Source organism: Pseudophryne corroboree, chromosome 5 (assembly GCF_028390025.1).
Source record: "Pseudophryne corroboree isolate aPseCor3 chromosome 5, aPseCor3.hap2, whole genome shotgun sequence".
Lineage (NCBI taxonomy): Eukaryota > Metazoa > Chordata > Amphibia > Anura > Myobatrachidae > Pseudophryne > Pseudophryne corroboree.
Window position 1 is genome coordinate 834,728,220 of NC_086448.1, and position 20,492 is coordinate 834,748,711.

At 46.6% G+C, this 20,492-nt stretch overlaps 1 protein-coding gene across 2 annotated transcripts in view; it reads left to right on the forward strand.

Annotated features, from left to right (window-relative positions):
- The first annotated feature begins 17,233 nt into the window (after positions 1–17,233).
- Positions 17,234–20,492, forward strand: part of LOC134928631 (cathelicidin antimicrobial peptide-like) — an 80,874-nt gene continuing 77,615 nt past the window's right edge. Inside the window, exons 1-2 of one of the 2 annotated variants that reach the window (XM_063924560.1) lie at positions 17,234–17,569; positions 20,047–20,148. In XM_063924560.1, the coding sequence (XP_063780630.1) occupies positions 17,381–17,569; positions 20,047–20,148 (291 nt within the window). In that variant the 5' untranslated portion in view covers positions 17,234–17,380. The remainder of the gene's footprint in view (positions 17,570–20,046; positions 20,149–20,492) is intronic. The other variant, XM_063924559.1, reaches the window with a different exon arrangement.

The following is a 20,492-nucleotide window of genomic DNA, read 5'->3' on the forward strand; positions in this document are numbered from 1 at the left end:
CCGCCGCTGCTGTTCTTGCGGCGGGAGTCCATACATCTACCCAGTGGGCTGTCACAGTCATATAGTCCTGACCCTGCCCTGCTCCACTTGTCCACATGTCCGTGGTTAAGTGGACATTGGGTACAGCTGCATTTTTTAGGACACTGGTGACTCTTTTTCTGAGGTCTGTGTACATTTTCGGTATCGCCTGCCTAGAGAAATGGAACCTAGATGGTATTTGGTACCGGGGACACAGTACCTCCAACAAGTCTCTAGTTGGCTCTGCAGTAATGATGGATACCGGAACCACGTTTCTCACCACCCAGGATGCCAAGGCCTCAGTTATCCGCTTTGCAGTAGGATGACTGCTGTGATATTTCATCTTCCTCGCAAAGGACTGTTGAACAGTCAATTGCTTACTGGAAGTAGTACAAGTGGGCTTACAACTTCCCCTCTGGGATGACCATCGACTCCCAGCGGCAACAACAGCAGCGCCAGCAGCAGTAGGCGTTACACGCAAGGATGCATCGGAGGAATCCCAGGCAGGAGAGGACTCGTCAGACTTGCCAGTGACATGGCCTGCAGGACTATTGGCATTCCTGGGGAAGGAGGAAATTGACACTGAGGGAGTTGGTGGGGTGGTTTGCGTGAGCTTGGTTACAAGAGGAAGGGATTTACTGGTCAGTGGACTGCTTCCGCTGTCACCCAAAGTTTTTGAACTTGTCACTGACTTATTATGAATGCGCTGCAGGTGACGTATAAGGGAGGATGTTCCGAGGTGGTTAACGTCCTTACCCCTACTTATTACAGCTTGACAAAGGGAACACACGGCTTGACACCTGTTGTCCGCATTTCTGGTGAAATACCTCCACACCGAAGAGCTGATTTTTTTGGTATTTTCACCTGGCATGTCAACGGCCATATTCCTCCCACGGACAACAGGTGTCTCCCCGGGTGCCTGACTTAAACAAACCACCTCACCATCAGAATCCTCCTGGTCAATTTCCTCCCCAGCGCCAGCAACACCCATATCCTCCTCATCCTGGTGTACTTCAACACTGACATCTTCAATCTGACTATCAGGAACTGGACTGCGGGTGCTCCTTCCAGCACTTGCAGGGGGCATGCAAATAGTGGAAGGCGCATGCTCTTCACGTCCAGTGTTGGGAAGGTCAGGCATCGCAAACGACACAATTGGACTCTCCTTGTGGATTTGGGATTTCAAAGAACGCACAGTTCTTTGCGGTGCTTTTGCCAGCTTGAGTCTTTTCAGTTTTCTAGCGAGAGGCTGAGTGCTTCCATCCTCATGTGAAGCTGAACCACTAGCCATGAACATAGGCCAGGGCCTCAGCCGTTCCTTGCCACTCCGTGTGGTAAATGGCATATTGGCAAGTTTACGCTTCTCCTCCGACAATTTTATTTTAGGTTTTGGAGTCCTTTTTTTTCTGATATTTGGTGTTTTGGATTTGACATGCTCTGTACTATGACATTGGGCATCGGCCTTGGCAGACGACGTTGCTGGCATTTCATCGTCTCGGCCATGACTAGTGGCAGCAGCTTCAGCACGAGGTGGAAGTGGATCTTGATCTTTCCCTAATTTTGGAACCTCAACTTTTTTGTTCTCCATATTTTATAGGCAGAACTAAAAGGCACCTCAGGTAAACAATGGAGATGGATGGATTGGATACTAGTATACAATTATGGACGGACTGCCACGGTTAGGTGGTATAAAAAAACCACGGTTAGGTGGTATATATTATAATAATAATACAATTATGGATGGACGGACTGCCTGCCGACTGCCGACACAGAGGTAGCCACAGCCGTGAACTACCGCACTGTACACTGGTTGATAAAGAGATAGTAGTATACTCGTAACAACTAGTATGACACTATGACGACGGTATAAAGAATGAAAAAAAAACCACGGTTAGGTGGTATATATTATAATAATAATACAATTATGGATGGACGGACTGCCTGCCGACTGCCGACACAGAGGTAGCCACAGCCGTGAACTACCGCACTGTACACTGGTTGATAAAGAGATAGTAGTATACTCGTAACAACTAGTATGACACTATGACGACGGTATAAAGAATGAAAAAAAAACCACGGTTAGGTGGTATATATTATAATAATAATACAATTATGGATGGACGGACTGCCTGCCGACTGCCGACACAGAGGTAGCCACAGCCGTGAACTACCGCACTGTACACTGGTTGATAAAGAGATAGTAGTATACTCGTAACAACTAGTATGACACTATGACGACGGTATAAAGAATGCAAAAAAAACCACAGTTAGGTGGTATATATTATAATAATAATACAATTATGGATGGACGGACTGCCTGCCGACTGCCGACACAGAGGTAGCCACAGCCGTGAACTACCGCACTGTACACTGGTTGATAAAGAGATAGTAGTATACTCGTAACAACTAGTATGACACTATGACGGTATAAAGAATGAAAAAAAAACCACGGTTAGGTGGTATATATTATAATAATAATACAATTATGGATGGACGGACTGCCTGCCGACTGCCGACACAGAGGTAGCCACAGCCGTGAACTACCGCACTGTACACTGGTTGATAAAGAGATAGTAGTATACTCGTAACAATTAGGATGACACTATGACGGTATAAAGAATGAAAAAAAAACCACAGTTAGGTGGTAGGTATATAATAATAAATAATACAATTCTGGTCGGACGGACTGCCTGCCGTGTGCCGACACAGAGGTAGCCACAGCCGTGAACTACCGCACTGTACACTGGTTGATAAAGAGATAGTAGTATACTCGTAACAATTAGGATGACACTACGACGGTATAAAGAATGAAAAAAAAACCACGGTTAGGTGGTAGGTATATAATAATAAATAATACAATTCTGGTCGGACGGACTGCCTGCCGTGTGCCGACACAGAGGTAGCCACAGCCGTGAACTACCGCACTGTACACTGGTTGATAAAGAGATAGTAGTATACTCGTAACAATTAGGATGACACTATGACGGTATAAAGAATGAAAAAAAAACCACGGTTAGGTGGTAGGTATATAATAATAAATAATACAATTCTGGTCGGACGGACTGCCTGCCGTGTGCCGACACAGAGGTAGCCACAGCCGTGAACTACCGCACTGTACACTGGTTGATAAAGAGATAGTAGTATACTCGTAACAATTAGGATGACACTATGACGGTATAAAGAATGAAAAAAAAACCACGGTTAGGTGGTAGGTATATAATAATAAATAATACAATTCTGGTCGGACGGACTGCCTGCCGTGTGCCGACACAGAGGTAGCCACAGCCGTGAACTACCGCACTGTACTGTGTCTGCTGCTAATATAGACTGGTTGATATTTAAAGAGATATTAGTAGTATACAACAATACTATACTGGTGGTCAGGCACTGGTCACCACTCCTGCAGCAAAAGTGTGCACTGTTAATTAATATAATTGTACTCCTGGCTCCTGCTAACAACCTGCAGTGCTCCCCAGTCTCCCCCACAATTAATTATAAGCTTTTAATTTATACATTGATGACTGTGCAGCACACTGGGCTGAGCTGAGTGCACACAGACTGAGTCACACTGTGTGACTGACTGTGCTGTGTATCGTTTTTTTTTTCAGGCAGAGAACGGATATAGCAGAGAGAAGTGAACGGATATATTATATTAAATAAAAGTTAACTAGCAACTGCACTGGTCACTGACTGTGGTAAACTAACTCTGTCTGCGACTCTGCACAATCTCTCTCTATCTAATCTATCTATCTCTATTCTAATGGAGAGGACGCCAGACACGTCCTCTCCCTATCAATCTCAATGCACGAGTGAAAATGGCGGCGACGCGCGGCTCCTTATATAGAATCCGAGTCTCGCGATAGAATCCGAGCCTCGCGAGAATCCGACAGCGTCATGATGACGTTCGGGCGCGCTCGGGTTAACCGAGCAAGGCGGGAAGATCCGAGTCGCTCGGACCCGTGGAAAAAAAAGTGAAGTTCGTGCGGGTTCGGATTCAAAGAAACCGAACCCGCTCATCTCTACTTGTTACACCCCCATATCATCAGTCTGTACCCCAATCCTTGTCTTGTTACACCCCCATATCATCACTCTGTTCCCCAATCCTTGTCTTGTTACACCCCGCCATATCATCGCTCTGTACCCCAATCCTTGTCTTGTTACAACCCCATATCATCGGTCTGTACCCAGATCCTTGTCTTCTTACACCCCCCATATCATCAGTCCTTACCCCAATCCTTGTCTTGTTACACCCCCCATAGCATCAGTCTGTACCCCAATCCTTGTCTTGTTACACCCCCAATATCATCACTCTGTACCCCAATCCTTGTCTTGTTACACCCCCATATCATCGGTCTGTACCCCAATACTTGTCTTGTTACACCCCCCCCATATCATCAGTCTGTACCCCAATCCTTGTCTTGTTACACTCCCAATATCATCAGTCTGTACCCCAATCCTTGTCTTGTTACACCCCCATATCATCACTCTGTACCCCAATAATTGTCTTGTTACACCCCCCCATATCATCGGTCTGTACCCCAATCCTTGTCTTGTTACAACCCCCATATCATCAGTCTGTACCCCAATCCTTGTCTTGTTACACCCCCATATCATCAGTCCGTACCCCAATCCTTGTCTTGTTACACCCCCATATCATCACTCTGTACCCCAATCCTTGTCTTGTTACACCCCCAATATCATCAGTCTGTATCCCAATCCTTGTCTTGTTACACCCCCCATATCATCACTCTGTACCCCAATCCTTGTCTTGTTACACCCCCAATATCATCAGTCTGTACCCCAATCCTTGTCTTGTTACACCGCCAATATCATCACTCTGTACCCCAATCCTTGTCTTGTTACACCCCCCATATCATCGCTCTGTACCCCAATCCTTGTCTTGTTACAACCCCCATATCATCAGTCTGTGCCCCAATCCTTGTCTTGTTACACCCCCAATATCATCAGTCTGTACCCCAATCCTTGTCTTGTTACACCCCCCCATATCATCACTCTGTACCCCAATCCTTGTCTTGTTACACCCCCAATATCATCAGTCTGTACCCCAATCCTTGTCTTGTTACACCCCCCATATCATCGATCTGTACCCCAATCCTTGTCTTGTTACACCCCCATATCATCAGTCTGTACCCCAATCCCTGTCTTGTTACACCCCCCATATCATCACTCTGTTCCCCAATCCTTGTCTTGTTACACCCCCATATCATCACTCTGTTCCCCAATCCTTGTCTTGTTACACCCCGCCATATCATCGCTCTGTACCCCAATCCTTGTCTTGTTACAACCCCCATATGATCGGTCTGTACCCCAATCCTTGTCTTCTTACACCCCCCATATCATCACTCTGTACCCCAATCCTTGTCTTGTTACACCCCCAATATCATCACTCTGTACCCCAATCCTTGTCTTGTTACACCCCCATATCATCAGTCTGTACCCCAATCCTTGTCTTGTTACACCCCCATATCATCACTCTGTTCCCCAATCCTTGTCTTGTTACACCCCGCCATATCATCGCTCTGTACCCCAATCCTTGTCTTGTTACAACCCCATATCATCGGTCTGTACCCCAATCCTTGTCTTCTTACACCCCCCATATCATCAGTCCTTACCCCAATCCTTGTCTTGTTACACCCCCCATAGCATCAGTCTGTACCCCAATCCTTGTCTTGTTACACCCCCAATATCATCACTCTGTACCCCAATCCTTGTCTTGTTACACCCCCATATCATCGGTCTGTACCCCAATACTTGTCTTGTTACACCCCCCCATATCATCAGTCTGTACCCCAATCCTTGTCTTGTTACACTCCCAATATCATCAGTCTGTACCCCAATCCTTGTCTTGTTACACCCCCATATCATCACTCTGTACCTCAATACTTGTCTTGTTACACCCCCCCATATCATCGGTCTGTACCCCAATCCTTGTCTTGTTACAACCCCCATATCATCAGTCTGTACCCCAATCCTTGTCTTGTTACACCCCCATATCATCAGTCCGTACCCCAATCCTTGTCTTGTTACACCCCCATATCATCACTCTGTACCCCAATCCTTGTCTTGTTACACCCCCAATATCATCAGTCTGTATCCCAATCCTTGTCTTGTTACACCCCTCATATCATCACTCTGTACCCCAATCCTTGTCTTGTTACACCCCCAATATCATCAGTCTGTACCCCAATCCTTGTCTTGTTACACCGCCAATATCATCACTCTGTACCCCAATCCTTGTCTTGTTACACCCCCCATATCATCGCTCTGTACCCCAATCCTTGTCTTGTTACAACCCCCATATCATCAGTCTGTACCCCAATCCTTGTCTTGTTACACCCCCAATATCATCAGTCTGTACCCCAATCCTTGTCTTGTTACACCCCCCCATATCATCACTCTGTACCCCAATCCTTGTCTTGTTACACCCCCAATATCATCAGTCTGTACCCCAATCCTTGTCTTGTTACACCCCCCATATCATCGGTCTGTACCCCAATCCTTGTCTTGTTACACCCCCATATCATCAGTCTGTACCCCAATCCCTGTCTTGTTACACCCCCCATATCATCACTCTGTTCCCCAATCCTTGTCTTGTTACACCCCCATATCATCACTCTGTTCCCCAATCCTTGTCTTGTTACACCCCGCCATATCATCGCTCTGTACCCCAATCCTTGTCTTGTTACAACCCCCATATCATCTGTCTGTACCCCAATCCTTGTCTTCTTACACCCCCCATATCATCAGTCCTTACCCCAATCCTTGTCTTGTTACACCCCCCATATCATCGGTCTGTACCCCAATCCTTGTCTTGTTACACTCCCAATATCATCAGTCTGTACCCCAATCCTTGTCTTGTTACACCCCCATATCATCACTCTGTACCCCAATACTGGTCTTGTTACACCCCCCATATCATCGGTCTGTACCCCAATCCTTGTCTTGTTACAACCCCCATATCATCAGTCTGTACCCCAATCCGTGTCTTGTTACACCCCCATATCATCAGTCCGTACCCCAATCCTTGTCTTGTTACACCCCCCATATCATCAGTCTGTATCCCAATCCTTGTCTTGTTACACCCCCCATATCATCACTCTGTACCCCAATCCTTGTCTTGTTACACCCCCAATATCATCAGTCTGTACCCCAATCCTTGTCTTGTTACATCCCCATATCATCGGTCTGTACCCCAATCCTTGTCTTGTTACAACCCCCATATCATCACTCTGTACCCCAATCCTTGTCTTGTTACACCCCCAATATCATCAGTCTGTATCCCAATCCTTGTCTTGTTACACCCCCCATATCATCACTCTGTACCCCAATCCTTGTCTTGTTACACCCCCAATATCATCAGTCTGTACCCCAATCCTTGTCTTGTTACACCCCCATATCATCGGTCTGTACCCCAATCCTTGTCTTGTTACAACCCCCATATCATCAGTCTGTACCCCAATCCTTGTCTTGTTACACCCCCCATATCATCGGTCTGTACCCCAATCCTTGTCTTGTTACAACCCCCATATCATCAGTCTGTACCCCAATCCTTGTCTTGTTACACCCCCAATATCATCAGTCTGTACCCCAATCCTTGTCTTGTTACACCCCCAATATCATCAGTCTGTACCCCAATCCTTGTCTTGTTACACCCCCAATATCATCAGTCTGTACCCCAATCCTTGTCTTGTTACACCCCCAATATCATCAGTCTGTACCCCAATCCTTGTCTTGTTACACCCCCCATATCATCGGTCTGTACCCCAATCCTTGTCTTGTTACAACCCCCATATCATCAGTCTGTACCCCAATCCCTGTGTTGTTACACAACCCATATCATCACTCTGTTCCCCAATCCTTGTCTTGTTACACCCCCATATCATCACTCTGTTCCCCAATCCTTGTCTTGTTACACCCCCCCATATCATCGCTCTGTACCCCAATCCTTGTCTTGTTACAACCCCCATATCATCGGTCTGTACCCCAATCCTTGTCTTCTTACACCCCCCATATCATCAGTCCTTACCCCAATCCTTGTCTTGTTACACCCCCCATATCATCGGTCTGTACCCCAATCCTTGTCTTGTTACACCCCCAATATCATCAGTCTGTACCCCAATCCTTGTCTTGTTACACCCCCATATCATCACTCTGTACCCCATTACTTGTCTTGTTACACCCCCCCCCCATATCATCGGTCTGTACCCCAATCCTTGTCTTGTTACAACCCCCATATCATCAGTCTGTACCCCAATCCTTGTCTTTTTACACTCCCATATCATCAGTCCGTACCCCAATCCTTGTCTTGTTACACCCCCCATATCATCACTCTGTACCCCAATCCTTGTCTTGTTACCCCCCCATATCATCGGTCTGTACCCCAATCCTTGTCTTGTTACACCCCCCCATATCATCACTCTGTACCCCAATCCTTGTCTTGTTACACCCCCAATATCATCAGTCTGTACCCCAATCCTTGTCTTGTTACACCCCGTATATCATCACTCTGTACCCCAATCCTTGTCTTGTTACACCCCCATATCATCAGTCTGTTCCCCAATCCTTGCCTTGTTACACCCCCCATATCATCGGTCTGTACCCCAATCCTTGTCTTGTTACACCCCCATATCATCAGTCTGTACCCCAATCCCTGTCTTGTTACACCCCCCATATCATCACTCTGTACCCCAATCCTTGTCTTGTTACACCCCCCATATCATCACTCTGTACCCCAATCCTTGTCTTGTTACACCCCCAATATCATCAGTCTGTACCCCAATCCTTGTCTTGTTACACCTCCCATATCATCACTCTGTACCCCAATCCTTGTCTTGTTACACCCCCATATCATCAGTCTATTCCCCAATCCTTTTCTTGTTACACCCCCCATATCATCGGTCTGTACACCAATCCTTGTCTTGTTACACCCCCATATCATCAGTCTGTACCCCAATCCTTGTCTTGTTACACCCCCATATCATCGCTCTGTACCCCAATCCCTGTCTTGTTACAACCCCCATATCATCGGTCTGTACCCAAATCCTTGTCTTCTTACACCCCCCATATCATCAGTCCTTACCCCAATCCTTGTCTTGTTACACCCCCATATCATCGGTCTGTACCCCAATCCTTGTCTTGTTACAACCCCCATATCATTGGTCTGTACACCAATCCTTGTCTTGTTACACCCCCCATATCATCAGTCTGTACCCCAACCCTTGTCTTGTTACGCCCCCATATCATCGGTCTGTACCCCAATCCTTCTTGTGTTACACCCCCCATATCATCAGTCTGTACCCCAATCCTTGTCTTGTTACAACCCCCATATCATCGCTCTGTACCCCAATCCTTGTCTTGTTACACCCACTGTATCATCAGTCTGTACCCCAATCCTTGTCTTGTTAAACCCCCCATTTCATCAGTCCTTACCCCAATCCTTGTCTTGTTACACCCCCATATCATAAGTCTGTACCCCAATCCTTGTCTTGTTACACCCCATATCATCAGTCTGTACCCCAATCCTTGTCTTGTTACACCCCCATATCATAAGTCTGTACCCCAATCCTTGTCTTGTTACACCCCCAATATCATCAGTCTGTACCCCAATCCTTGTCTTGTTACACCCCCATATCATCAGTCTATACCCCATTCCTTGTCTTGTTACACCCCATATCATCAGTCTGTACCCCAATCCTTGTCTTGTTACACCCCCAATATCATCAGTCTGTACCCCAATCCTTGTCTTGTTACACCCCCAATATCATAGCTCTGTACCCCAATCCTTGTCTTGTTACACCCCCCCATATCATCACTCTGTACCCCAATACTTGTCTTGTTACACCCCCCATATCATCAGTCTGTACCCCAATCCTTGTCTTGTTACAACCCCCATATCATCAGTCCATACCCCAATCCTTGTCTTGTTACACCCCCTATATCATCAGTCTGTACCCCAATTCTTGTCTTGTTACACCCCCATATCATCAGTCTGTACCCCAATCCTTGTCTTTTTACACCCCCCATATCATCGGTCTGTACCCCAATCCTTGTCTTGTTACACCCCCTATATCATCAGTCTGTACCCCAATCCTTGTCTTGTTACACCCCCCCATATCATCGGTCTGTACCCCAATCCTTGTCTTGTTACACCCCCATATCATCGGTCTGTACCCCAATCCTTGTCTTGTTACACCCCCATTTCATCGGTCTGTACCCCAATCCTTGTCTTGTTACAACCCCCATATCATCGGTCTGTACCCCAATCCTTGTCTTCTTACACCCCCCATATCATCAGTCCTTACCCCAATCCTTGTCTTGTTACACCCCCCATATCATCGGTCTGTACCCCAATCCTTGTCTTGTTACACCCCCAATATCATTAGTCTGTACCCCAATCCTTGTCTTGTTACACCCCCATATCATCACTCTGTACCCCAATACTTGTCTTGTTACACCCCCCCATATCATCGGTCTGTACCCCAATCCTTGTCTTGTTACAACCCCCATATCATCAGTCTGTACCCCAATCCTTGTCTTTTTACACCCCCATATCATCAGTCCGTACCCCAATCCTTGTCTTGTTACACCCCCCATATCATCACTCTGTACCCCAATCCTTGTCTTGTTAACCCCCCCCATATCATCGGTCTGTATCCCAATCCTTGTCTTGTTACACCCCCATATCATCACTCTGTACCCCAATCCTTGTCTTGTTACACCCCCAATATCATCAGTAGGTACCCCAATCCTTGTCTTGTTACACCCCGTATATCATCACTCTGTACCCCAATCCTTGTCTTGTTACACCCCCATATCATCAGTCTGTTCCCCAATCCTTGTCTTGTTACACCCCCCATATCATCGGTCTGTACCCCAATCCTTGTCTTGTTACACCCCCATATCATCAGTCTGTACCCCAATCCCTGTCTTGTTACACCCCCCATATCATCACTCTGTACCCCAATCCTTGTCTTGTTACACCCCCCAATATCATCGGTCTGTACCCCAATCCTTGTCTTGTTACACCCCCATATCATCGCTCTGTACCCCAATCCTTGTCTTGTTACACCCCCCAATATCATCGGTCTGTACCCCAATCCTTGTCTTGTTACACCCCCATTTCATCGGTCTGTACCCCAATCCTTGTCTTGTTATACCCCCCATATCATCAGTCTGTACCCCAATACTTGTCTTGTTACACCCCCCATATCATCGGTCTGTACCCCAATCCTTGTCATGTTACACCCCCATATCATCGGTCTGTACCCCAATCCTTGTCTTGTTACACCCCCATATCATCAGTCTGTACCCCAATCCTTGTCTTGTTACACCCCCATATCATCAGTCTGTACCCCAATCCTTGTCTTGTTACACCCCCATATCATCGCTTTGTACCCCAATCCTTGTCTTGTTACACCCCACATATCATCAGTCTGTACCCCAATACTTGTCTTGTTACACCCCCCATGTCATCGGTCTGTACCCCAATCCTTGTCTTGTTACACCCCCCATATCATCAGTCTGTACCCCAATCCTTGTCTTGTTACACCCCCATATCATCGCTCTGTACCCCAATCCTTGTCTTGTTACACCCCCATATCATCAGTCTGTACCCCAATCCTTGTCTTGTTACACCCCCCATATCATCGCTCTGTACCCCAATCCTTGTCTTGTTACACCCCCCAATATCATCAGTCTGTACCCCAATACTTGTCTTGTTACACCCCCCATATCATCGCTCTGTACCCCAATCCTTGTCTTGTTACACCCCCAATATCATCAGTCTGTACCCCAATACTTGTCTTGTTACACCCCCATATCATCGCTCTGTACCCCAATCCTTGTCTTGTTACACCCCCCATATCATCGGTCTGTACCCCAATCCTTGTCTTGTTACACCCCCATATCATCAGTCTGTACCCCAATCCTTGTCTTGTTACAACCCCCATATCATCAGTCTGTACCCCAATCCTTGTCTTGTTACACACCCATATCATCGCTCTGCACCACAATCCTTGTCTTGTTACACCCCCATATCATCGGTCTGTACCCCAATCCTTGTCTTGTTACAACCCCCATATCATCAGTCTGTACCCCAATCCTTGTCTTGTTACACCACCCATATCATCAGTCTGTACCCCAATCCTTGTCTTGTTACACCCCCATATCATCAGTCTGTACCCCAATCTTTGTCTTGTTACACCACCCATATCATCAGTCTGTACCCCAATCCTTGTCTTGTTACACCCCCCATATCATCAGTCTGTACCCCAATCCTTGTCTTGTTACACCCCCATATCATCAGTCTGTACCCCAATCATTGTCTTGTTACACCCCCTATATCATCGGTCTGTACCCCAATCCTTGTCTTGTTACACCCCCATATCATCAGTCTGTACCCCAATCCTTGTCTTGTTACACCCCCTTATCATCAGTCTGTACCCCAATACTTGTCTTGTTACACCCCCATATCATCAGTCTGTACCCCAATCCTTGTCTTGTTACACCCCGCCATATCATCACTCTGTACCCCAATCGTTGTCTTGTTACACCCCCATATCATCAGTCTGTACCCCAATCCTTGTCTTGTTACACCCCCTTATCATCAGTCTGTACCCCAATACTTGTCTTGTTACACCCCCCATATCATCAGTCTGTACCCCAATCCTTGTCTTTTTACACCCCCATATCATCAGTCTGTACCCCAATCCTTGTCTTGTTACACCCCCTTATCATCAGTCTGTACCCCAATCCTTGTCTTGTTACACCGCCCCATATCATATTTCTGTACCCCAATCCTTGTCTTGTTACACCCCCCATATCAGTCTGTACCCCCAATCCTTGTCTTGTTACACCCCCATATCATCAGTCTGTACCCCAATCCTTGTCTTGTTACACCCCCCATATCATCAGTCTGTACCCCCAATACTTGTCTTGTTACACCCCCATATCATCAGTCTGTACCCCAATCCTTGTCTTGTTACACCCCCCATATCATCGGTCTGTACCCCAATCCTTGTCTTGTTACACCCCCAATATCATCAGTCTGTACCCCAATCCTTGTCTTGTTACACCCCCCAATATCATCAGTCTGTACCCCAATACTTGTCTTGTTACACCCCCCATATCATCAGTCTATTCCCCAATCCTTGTCTTGTTACACCCCCCATATCATCAGTCTGTACCCCAATCCTTGTCTTGTTACACCCCCCATATCATCAGTCTATTCCCCAATCCTTGTCTTGTTACACCCCCATATCATCAGTCTATTCCCCAATCCTTGTCTTGTTACACCCCTCATATCATCAGTCTGTACCCCAATCCTTGTCTTGTTACACCCCCATATCATCAGTCTGTACCCCAATCCTTGTCTTGTTACACCCCCCATATCATCAGTCTATACCCCAATCCTTGTCTTGTTACACCCCCCATATCATCAGTCTGTACCCCAATCCATGTCTTGTTACACCCCCCATATCATCAGTCTGTACCCCAATCCTTGTCTTGTTACACCCCCCATATCATCGCTCTATACCCCAATCCATGTCTTGTTACACCCCCCATATCATCAGTCTGTACCCCAATCCTTGTCTTGTTACACCCCCCAATATCATCAGTCTGTACCCCAATCCTTGTCTTGTTACACCCCTATATCATCGCTCTGTACCCCAATCCTTGTCTTGTTACACCCCCCAATATCATCAGTCTGTTCCCCAATCCTTGTCTTGTTACACCCCCCAATATCATCAGTCTGTACCCCAATCCTTGTCTTGTTACACCCCTATATCATCGCTCTGTACCCCAATCCTTGTCTTGTTACACCCCCCAATATCATCAGTCTGTTCCCCAATCCTTGTCTTGTTACACCCCCATATCATCGCTCTGTACCCCAATCCTTGTCTTGTTACACCCCCATATCATCACTCTGTACCCCAATCCTTGTCTTGTTACACCCCCCATATCATCGGTCTGTACCCCAATCCTTGTCTTGTTACACCCCCCATATCATCGCTCTGTACCCCAATCCTTGTCTTGTTACACCCCCCCATATCATCAGTCTATTCCCCAATCCTTGTCTTGTTACACCCCCCATATCATCACTCTGTACCCCAATCCTTGTCTTGTTACACCCCCATATCATCGGTCTATTCCCCAATCCTTGTCTTGTTACACCCCCCCATATCATCAGTCTATTCCCCAATCCTTGTCTTGTTACACCCCCCATATCATCACTCTGTACCCCAATCCTTGTCTTGTTACACCCCCATATCATCGGTCTATACCCCAATCCTTGTCTTGTTACACCCCTATATCATCAGTCTATTCCCCAATCCTTGTCTTGTTACACCCCCCAATATCATCAGTCTGTTCCCCAATCCTTGTCTTGCTACACCCCCCATATCATCGCTCTGTACCCCAATCCTTGTCTTGTTACACCCCCCATATCATCACTCTGTACCCCAATCCTTGTCTTGTTACACCCCCCATATCATCAGTCTGTTCCCCAATCCTTGTCTTGTTACACCCCCCAATATCATCAGTCTGTACCCCAATCCTTGTCTTGTTACACCCCCCATATCATCAGTCTGTACCCCAATCCTTGTCTTGTTACACCCCCATATCATCAGTCTATTCCCCAATCCTTGTCTTGTTACACCCCCCATATCATCAGTCTGTTCCCCAATCCTTGTCTTGTTACACCCCCCAATATCATCAGTCTGTACCCCAATCCTTGTCTTGTTACACCCCCCATATCATCAGTCTGTACCCCAATCCTTGTTTTGTTACACCCCCCACATCATCACTCTGTACCCCAATCCTTGTCTTGTTACACCCCACATATCATCAGTCTGTACCCTAATCCTTGTCTTGTTACACCCCCCATATCATCAGTCTGTACCCCAATCCTTGTCTTGTTACACCCCTATATCATCAGTCTGTACCCCAATCCTTGTCTTGTTACACCCCCATATCATCAGTCTGTACCCCAATCCTTGTCTTGTTACACCCCCAATATCATCAGTCTGTACCCCAATCCTTGTCTTGTTACACCCCCCATATCATCAGTCTGTACCCCAATCCTTGTCTTGTTACACCCCCAATATCATCAGTCTGTACCCCAATCCTTGTCTTGTTACACCCCCATATCATCAGTCTGTACCCCAATCCTTGTCTTGTTACACCCCCATATCATCAGTCTGTACCCCAATCCTTGTCTTGTTACACCCCCCATATCATCAGTCTGTACCCCAATCCTTGTCTTGTTACACCCCCCATATCATCACTCTGTACCCCAATCCTTGTCTTGTTACACCCCCCAATATCATCAGTCTGTTCCCCAATCCTTGTCTTCTTACACCCCCATATCATCGCTCTGTACCCCAATCCTTGTCTTGTTACACCCCATATCATCAGTCTGTACCCCAATCCTTGTCTTGTTACACCCCATATCATCACTCTGTACCCCAATCCTTGTCTTGTTACACCCCCCATATCATCGCTCTGTACCCCAATCCTTGTCTTGTTACACCCCAATATCATCAGTCAGTACCCCAATCCTTGTCTTGTTACACCCCAATATCATCAGTCTGTACCCCAATCCTTGTCTTGTTACACCCCTCATATCATCAGTCTGTACCCCAATCCTTGTCTTGTTACACCCCCCATATCATCAGTCTGTACCCCAATCCTTGTCTTGTTACACCCCCATATCATCAGTCTGTTCCCCAATCCTTGTCTTGTTACACCCCCATATCATCAGTCTGTACCCCAATCCTTGTCTTGTTACACCCCAATATCATCAGTCTGTACCCCAATCCTTGTCTTGTTACACCCCCCAATATCATCAGTCTGTTCCCCAATCCTTGTCTTGTTACACCCCCCATATCATCGCTCTGTACCCCAATCCTTGTCTTGTTACACCCCCCATATCATCACTCTGTACCCCAATCCTTGTCTTGTTACACCCCCCATATCATCAGTCTGTTCCCCAATCCTTGTCTTGTTACACCCCCCAATATCATCAGTCTGTACCCCAATCCTTGTCTTGTTACACCCCCATATCATCAGTCTGTACCCCAATCCTTGTCTTGTTACACCCCCATATCATCAGTCTATTCCCCAATCCTTGTCTTGTTACACCCCCCATATCATCAGTCTGTTCCCCAATCCTTGTCTTGTTACACCCCCCAATATCATCAATCTGTACCCCAATCCTTGTCTTGTTACACCCCCCATATCATCAGTCTGTACCCCAATCCTTGTCTTGTTACACCCCCCACATCATCACTCTGTACCCCAATCCTTGTCTTGTTACACCCCACATATCATCAGTCTGTACCCTAATCCTTGTCTTGTTACACCCCCCATATCATCAGTCTGTACCCCAATCCTTGTCTTGTTACACCCCCATATCATCAGTCTGTACCCCAATCCTTGTCTTGTTACACCCCCAATATCATCAGTCTGTACCCCAATCCTTGTCTTGTTACACCCCCCATATCATCAGTCTGTACCCCAATCCTTGTCTTGTTACACCCCCAATATCATCAGTCTGTACCCCAATCCTTGTCTTGTTACACCCCCCATATCATCAGTCTGTACCCCAATCCTTGTCTTGTTACACCCCCATATCATCAGTCTGTACCCCAATCCTTGTCTTGTTACACCCCCCATATCATCAGTCTGTACCCCAATCCTTGTCTTGTTACACCCCCCATATCATCACTCTGTACCCCAATCCTTGTCTTGTTACACCCCCCAATATCATCAGTCTGTTCCCCAATCCTTGTCTTCTTACACCCCCATATCATCGCTCTGTACCCCAATCCTTGTCTTGTTACACCCCATATCATCAGTCTGTACCCCAATCCTTGTCTTGTTACACCCCATATCATCACTCTGTACCCCAATCCTTGTCTTGTTACACCCCCCATATCATCGCTCTGTACCCCAATCCTTGTCTTGTTACACCCCCCAATATCATCAGTCAGTACCCCAATCCTTGTCTTGTTACACCCCAATATCATCAGTCTGTACCCCAATCCTTGTCTTGTTACACCCCCCATATCATTGGTACACCCCACCCCCTCCCCCCGCAGGACGCCTGCGCTGTCTCCGCTGTAACGTCATGTTTGTTGGTTTCTCACTATGATCCTCTATTTGGCAGAGTTACCTGGGAGAACCAGGAGACGGATAAGCTGGGTCTCTTTGTTCAGTACTTACACCTGGTCTCGGTCAGGTGGCGGTGAATAGAACCAGTGAGGTGCCAGCCCAGAGCCGTAGCGACGCAGCATACCTCCATCTGCCAACCAGCCAGACTGCTCTCACCGGGGGCAGTAAGATGCAGAATTACTTGGGGGCACTTGTGGCCCTGACATTGGGCACAGTTGTCAATTCAGCATCGTTACTACATGCCCTGCATGATGCCAACCGCTCCCAGCTAATCTCTGAGGCCATCGGGGTCTATAACAGGGAATCCGACTCTGCTTTTGTTGCCAAGCTGTATAAGGATGACTATGAGTACAAGCTGGTGAGTACAGTATGCGGAGATCTGTACAATGGGTAAGGGGAGGGGGCAATTGGTATAGGTAGCAGGTTAGTGCCCCTGTGGTAGATCTGTTTATATACAGTAGCACATGTGTATTCTGCAGCACTTATCTCCCTATCTGTATATAACTTCTGAGACGCTGATTATATTTAATTGTATTGCAACACACCCGATGCTGTACCCAGTGCCTGCCGGTCTGCACGTAGCACAGAGTAACAGGCACTGGAGACGCTCCCTAAACACAGACTGTGAAATACGTTATAATTACAGTAGTTCCACCTGTGCCTGAGCCGTAGCTAGAAATCGTCCTCTACAATGTATTTATTCTGAAATACTGAGCGATGACAAACTAAACAGTATGGATGGTGTAATGGTTACTGCCTCACAGCACTGAGGTTATGAGTTCCATTCCCACCATGGCCCTAACTGTGTGGAGTTTGTATTTTCTCCCTGTACTTGCGTGGGTTTCCTCCGGGTATTCCGGTTTCCCCCCACAATCCCAAAATATACTGGCAGGTTAATTGGCTTCTGACAAAATAAACCCTAGAGTGAATGTGTGTGCATGGTAATGTAGAGTGTAAGCTCCACTGGGGCAGGGACCGATGTGAATGGCCAAATATAACAAAAAGTGGTGCGGAATATGTGTGCGCTATAGAAATAACTGGTAATACACAAGGTTGTTTTTTTCTAAAGTTACACACACGCGCACACACACAATGATGTTTGGTTGACTTTTGATCGATTTTGTGGTTAAGGGTCTAAGGGGTCTATTTATTAACACTATTTTTACACCTGAATGTATAAAGGGCATTGGGAGCAGTTTTCATGAAAAACTGCTCCAAACCCTTTAATTCCCTTTTTGTTAGTAACCCACATCACATTCCCGCCCCCCCCCCCCCCCCCCTCCCCACCATACTTATAATGGGAAATGTGATGTGGCCAAATTTACTTTAAAAAAATGTGAAAAAATACCGCAGTGCGCCCTGTGATAATCTCAGCTCAGGCTGGCGAGATCACAGGGCAGCACTGCGATCCGCACTCTTTTGCCTAGAAAGCTGAGCGGGGGCCCGGCAGAGTGATCAGCTCGGTGTCCGATGGACCCACAAGCTGATCACAGTGTAAAAATCAAAATCAAAAGTTTAATAATAAAAAAAAAAAACCATACTCACCTGTCCAAGGAGCCGGTGTCCGCAGCTCCGGTGAGCGCTGCCAGGTCCCCCATATGCTGCGTTGTGACCCCGGTGCAGTAAAGTGATGCTTTACAGCACGGGGGGTCACAGCGCATGAGAAGGGCCCGGCAGCCTACTGAAGCAGCGCGGACCGGCTTCCTGGACAGGTGAGTATATTAATCTTCTGGGATGGGGTCCGCGGCACGCGGGGGTAGTCGCGACCGGGGGGGTCGACCGGGTGGCGGCGGTAGTGACGATGTCGGCTGGGGCGGCGCATGCGCAGCAGGACATCGGGGTCTGAATTAGGCCCATTGTTTAAAAATAAATGTCAAAAATCATCTGTTAGTAAATGTGAAAATTTGACCCTGAAATACAAAATCGACCAAACATCGACCCAGATCAAGTTATAGTAAATATACCCTCAAATACCACATTTACTAACAGATGATTTTTTTTACATTTGTTTTTTAAATTATGTCAAAAATCATCTGTTGGTAAATGTGTGATTTAGACGCTGAAACACAAAATCGGTCAAAAATCAACCCAGCAGTGACCAAAACATCGATCGATATAGTAAATAGTAAATATACCCCTGTGTGTCATATACCAAGCACACTGGATGCACACACAAAACACGCTATTTTTCTCCATAAGCGTCTGGAGAATGTGCCCAGCGCCCTTCAAAGTGCCCAACTAATGTCTGTCTTTAATGTGCATAGGCCGCTGCGCAAAGTGCAATCGTCACATCAATGTCCAACCTCCGACCACTTCAGGGAAAGTGCTATGGAATGGACTTTTCAATGCTCTACATAAAATATTGTGCTGCTTGAACTCCTTTGTGGTTTACATCAGTCATGAGGGTGATGGGATATTGGGATTGTTTGTATTACATCTGCCATCTTTTTATGTATAATGGTCTGGAAGGTGCAAAATGATCCCCATTAAAGTATAGGACAAGACGCAATCTCTGACCGCTCCCAGCCCTCTTATGTAATATAAATAACCGTCCGTCGTTCTGCACAGTGGGGAACGCCCCTAATTATGGGCCCTTTCACACAGCACGGTCTCCCCCAAAGAGGCTCCCCTCTCCCGCTTTATATCAATTCAATTAACTGGTTCTGCAACCTGAAATCTTGTTGTTGCATCGTATATGTGGAGCGGCGTCTGTAGTCCCATTAATACTGGGAAAGTAACAGAATTGTCCCTTATCTTATCCAATATATACTGGACATCAGCCGATGTGTATGAGGTCATTATTATCATTTAGTTGTATTTAATGTGTTTGTGCAGGGGCCCAATGGTCAAAAAGAAGCAAAATTCACAGTTAAAGAAACCGTCTGTGGAAAATCAGAGAACCGGGCACTTGCAACCTGTGATTATAAACCTGGAGCGGTGAGTTGTATAGTACGTTCACTTACTGCTGGTAGTGGCGCAGAGAGAGAGGGGGTGGGTATTGTGTGCCCAAGCCCCGGCTTGTAGGAGGGGCCCAGACACATCCCTGCTCTTGGCGGCCATTGTCTGATGGAATTATATCTTCCTTATATATCTTCCGGGATAAGAAGCTGCAAGTTTTTACAGACAACGGTTACAAATCATGTAGAGGTGATTGGTGTGGACCACTGGGCGCTTGGTATAATAGGGAAAATGGCGAGGCTTGGTAAAATGTAATGTGTACTTTATAAATAGAAAAGACAAAAAATATAACAATGAAAGACATAAAAAGATAAATAGATAAT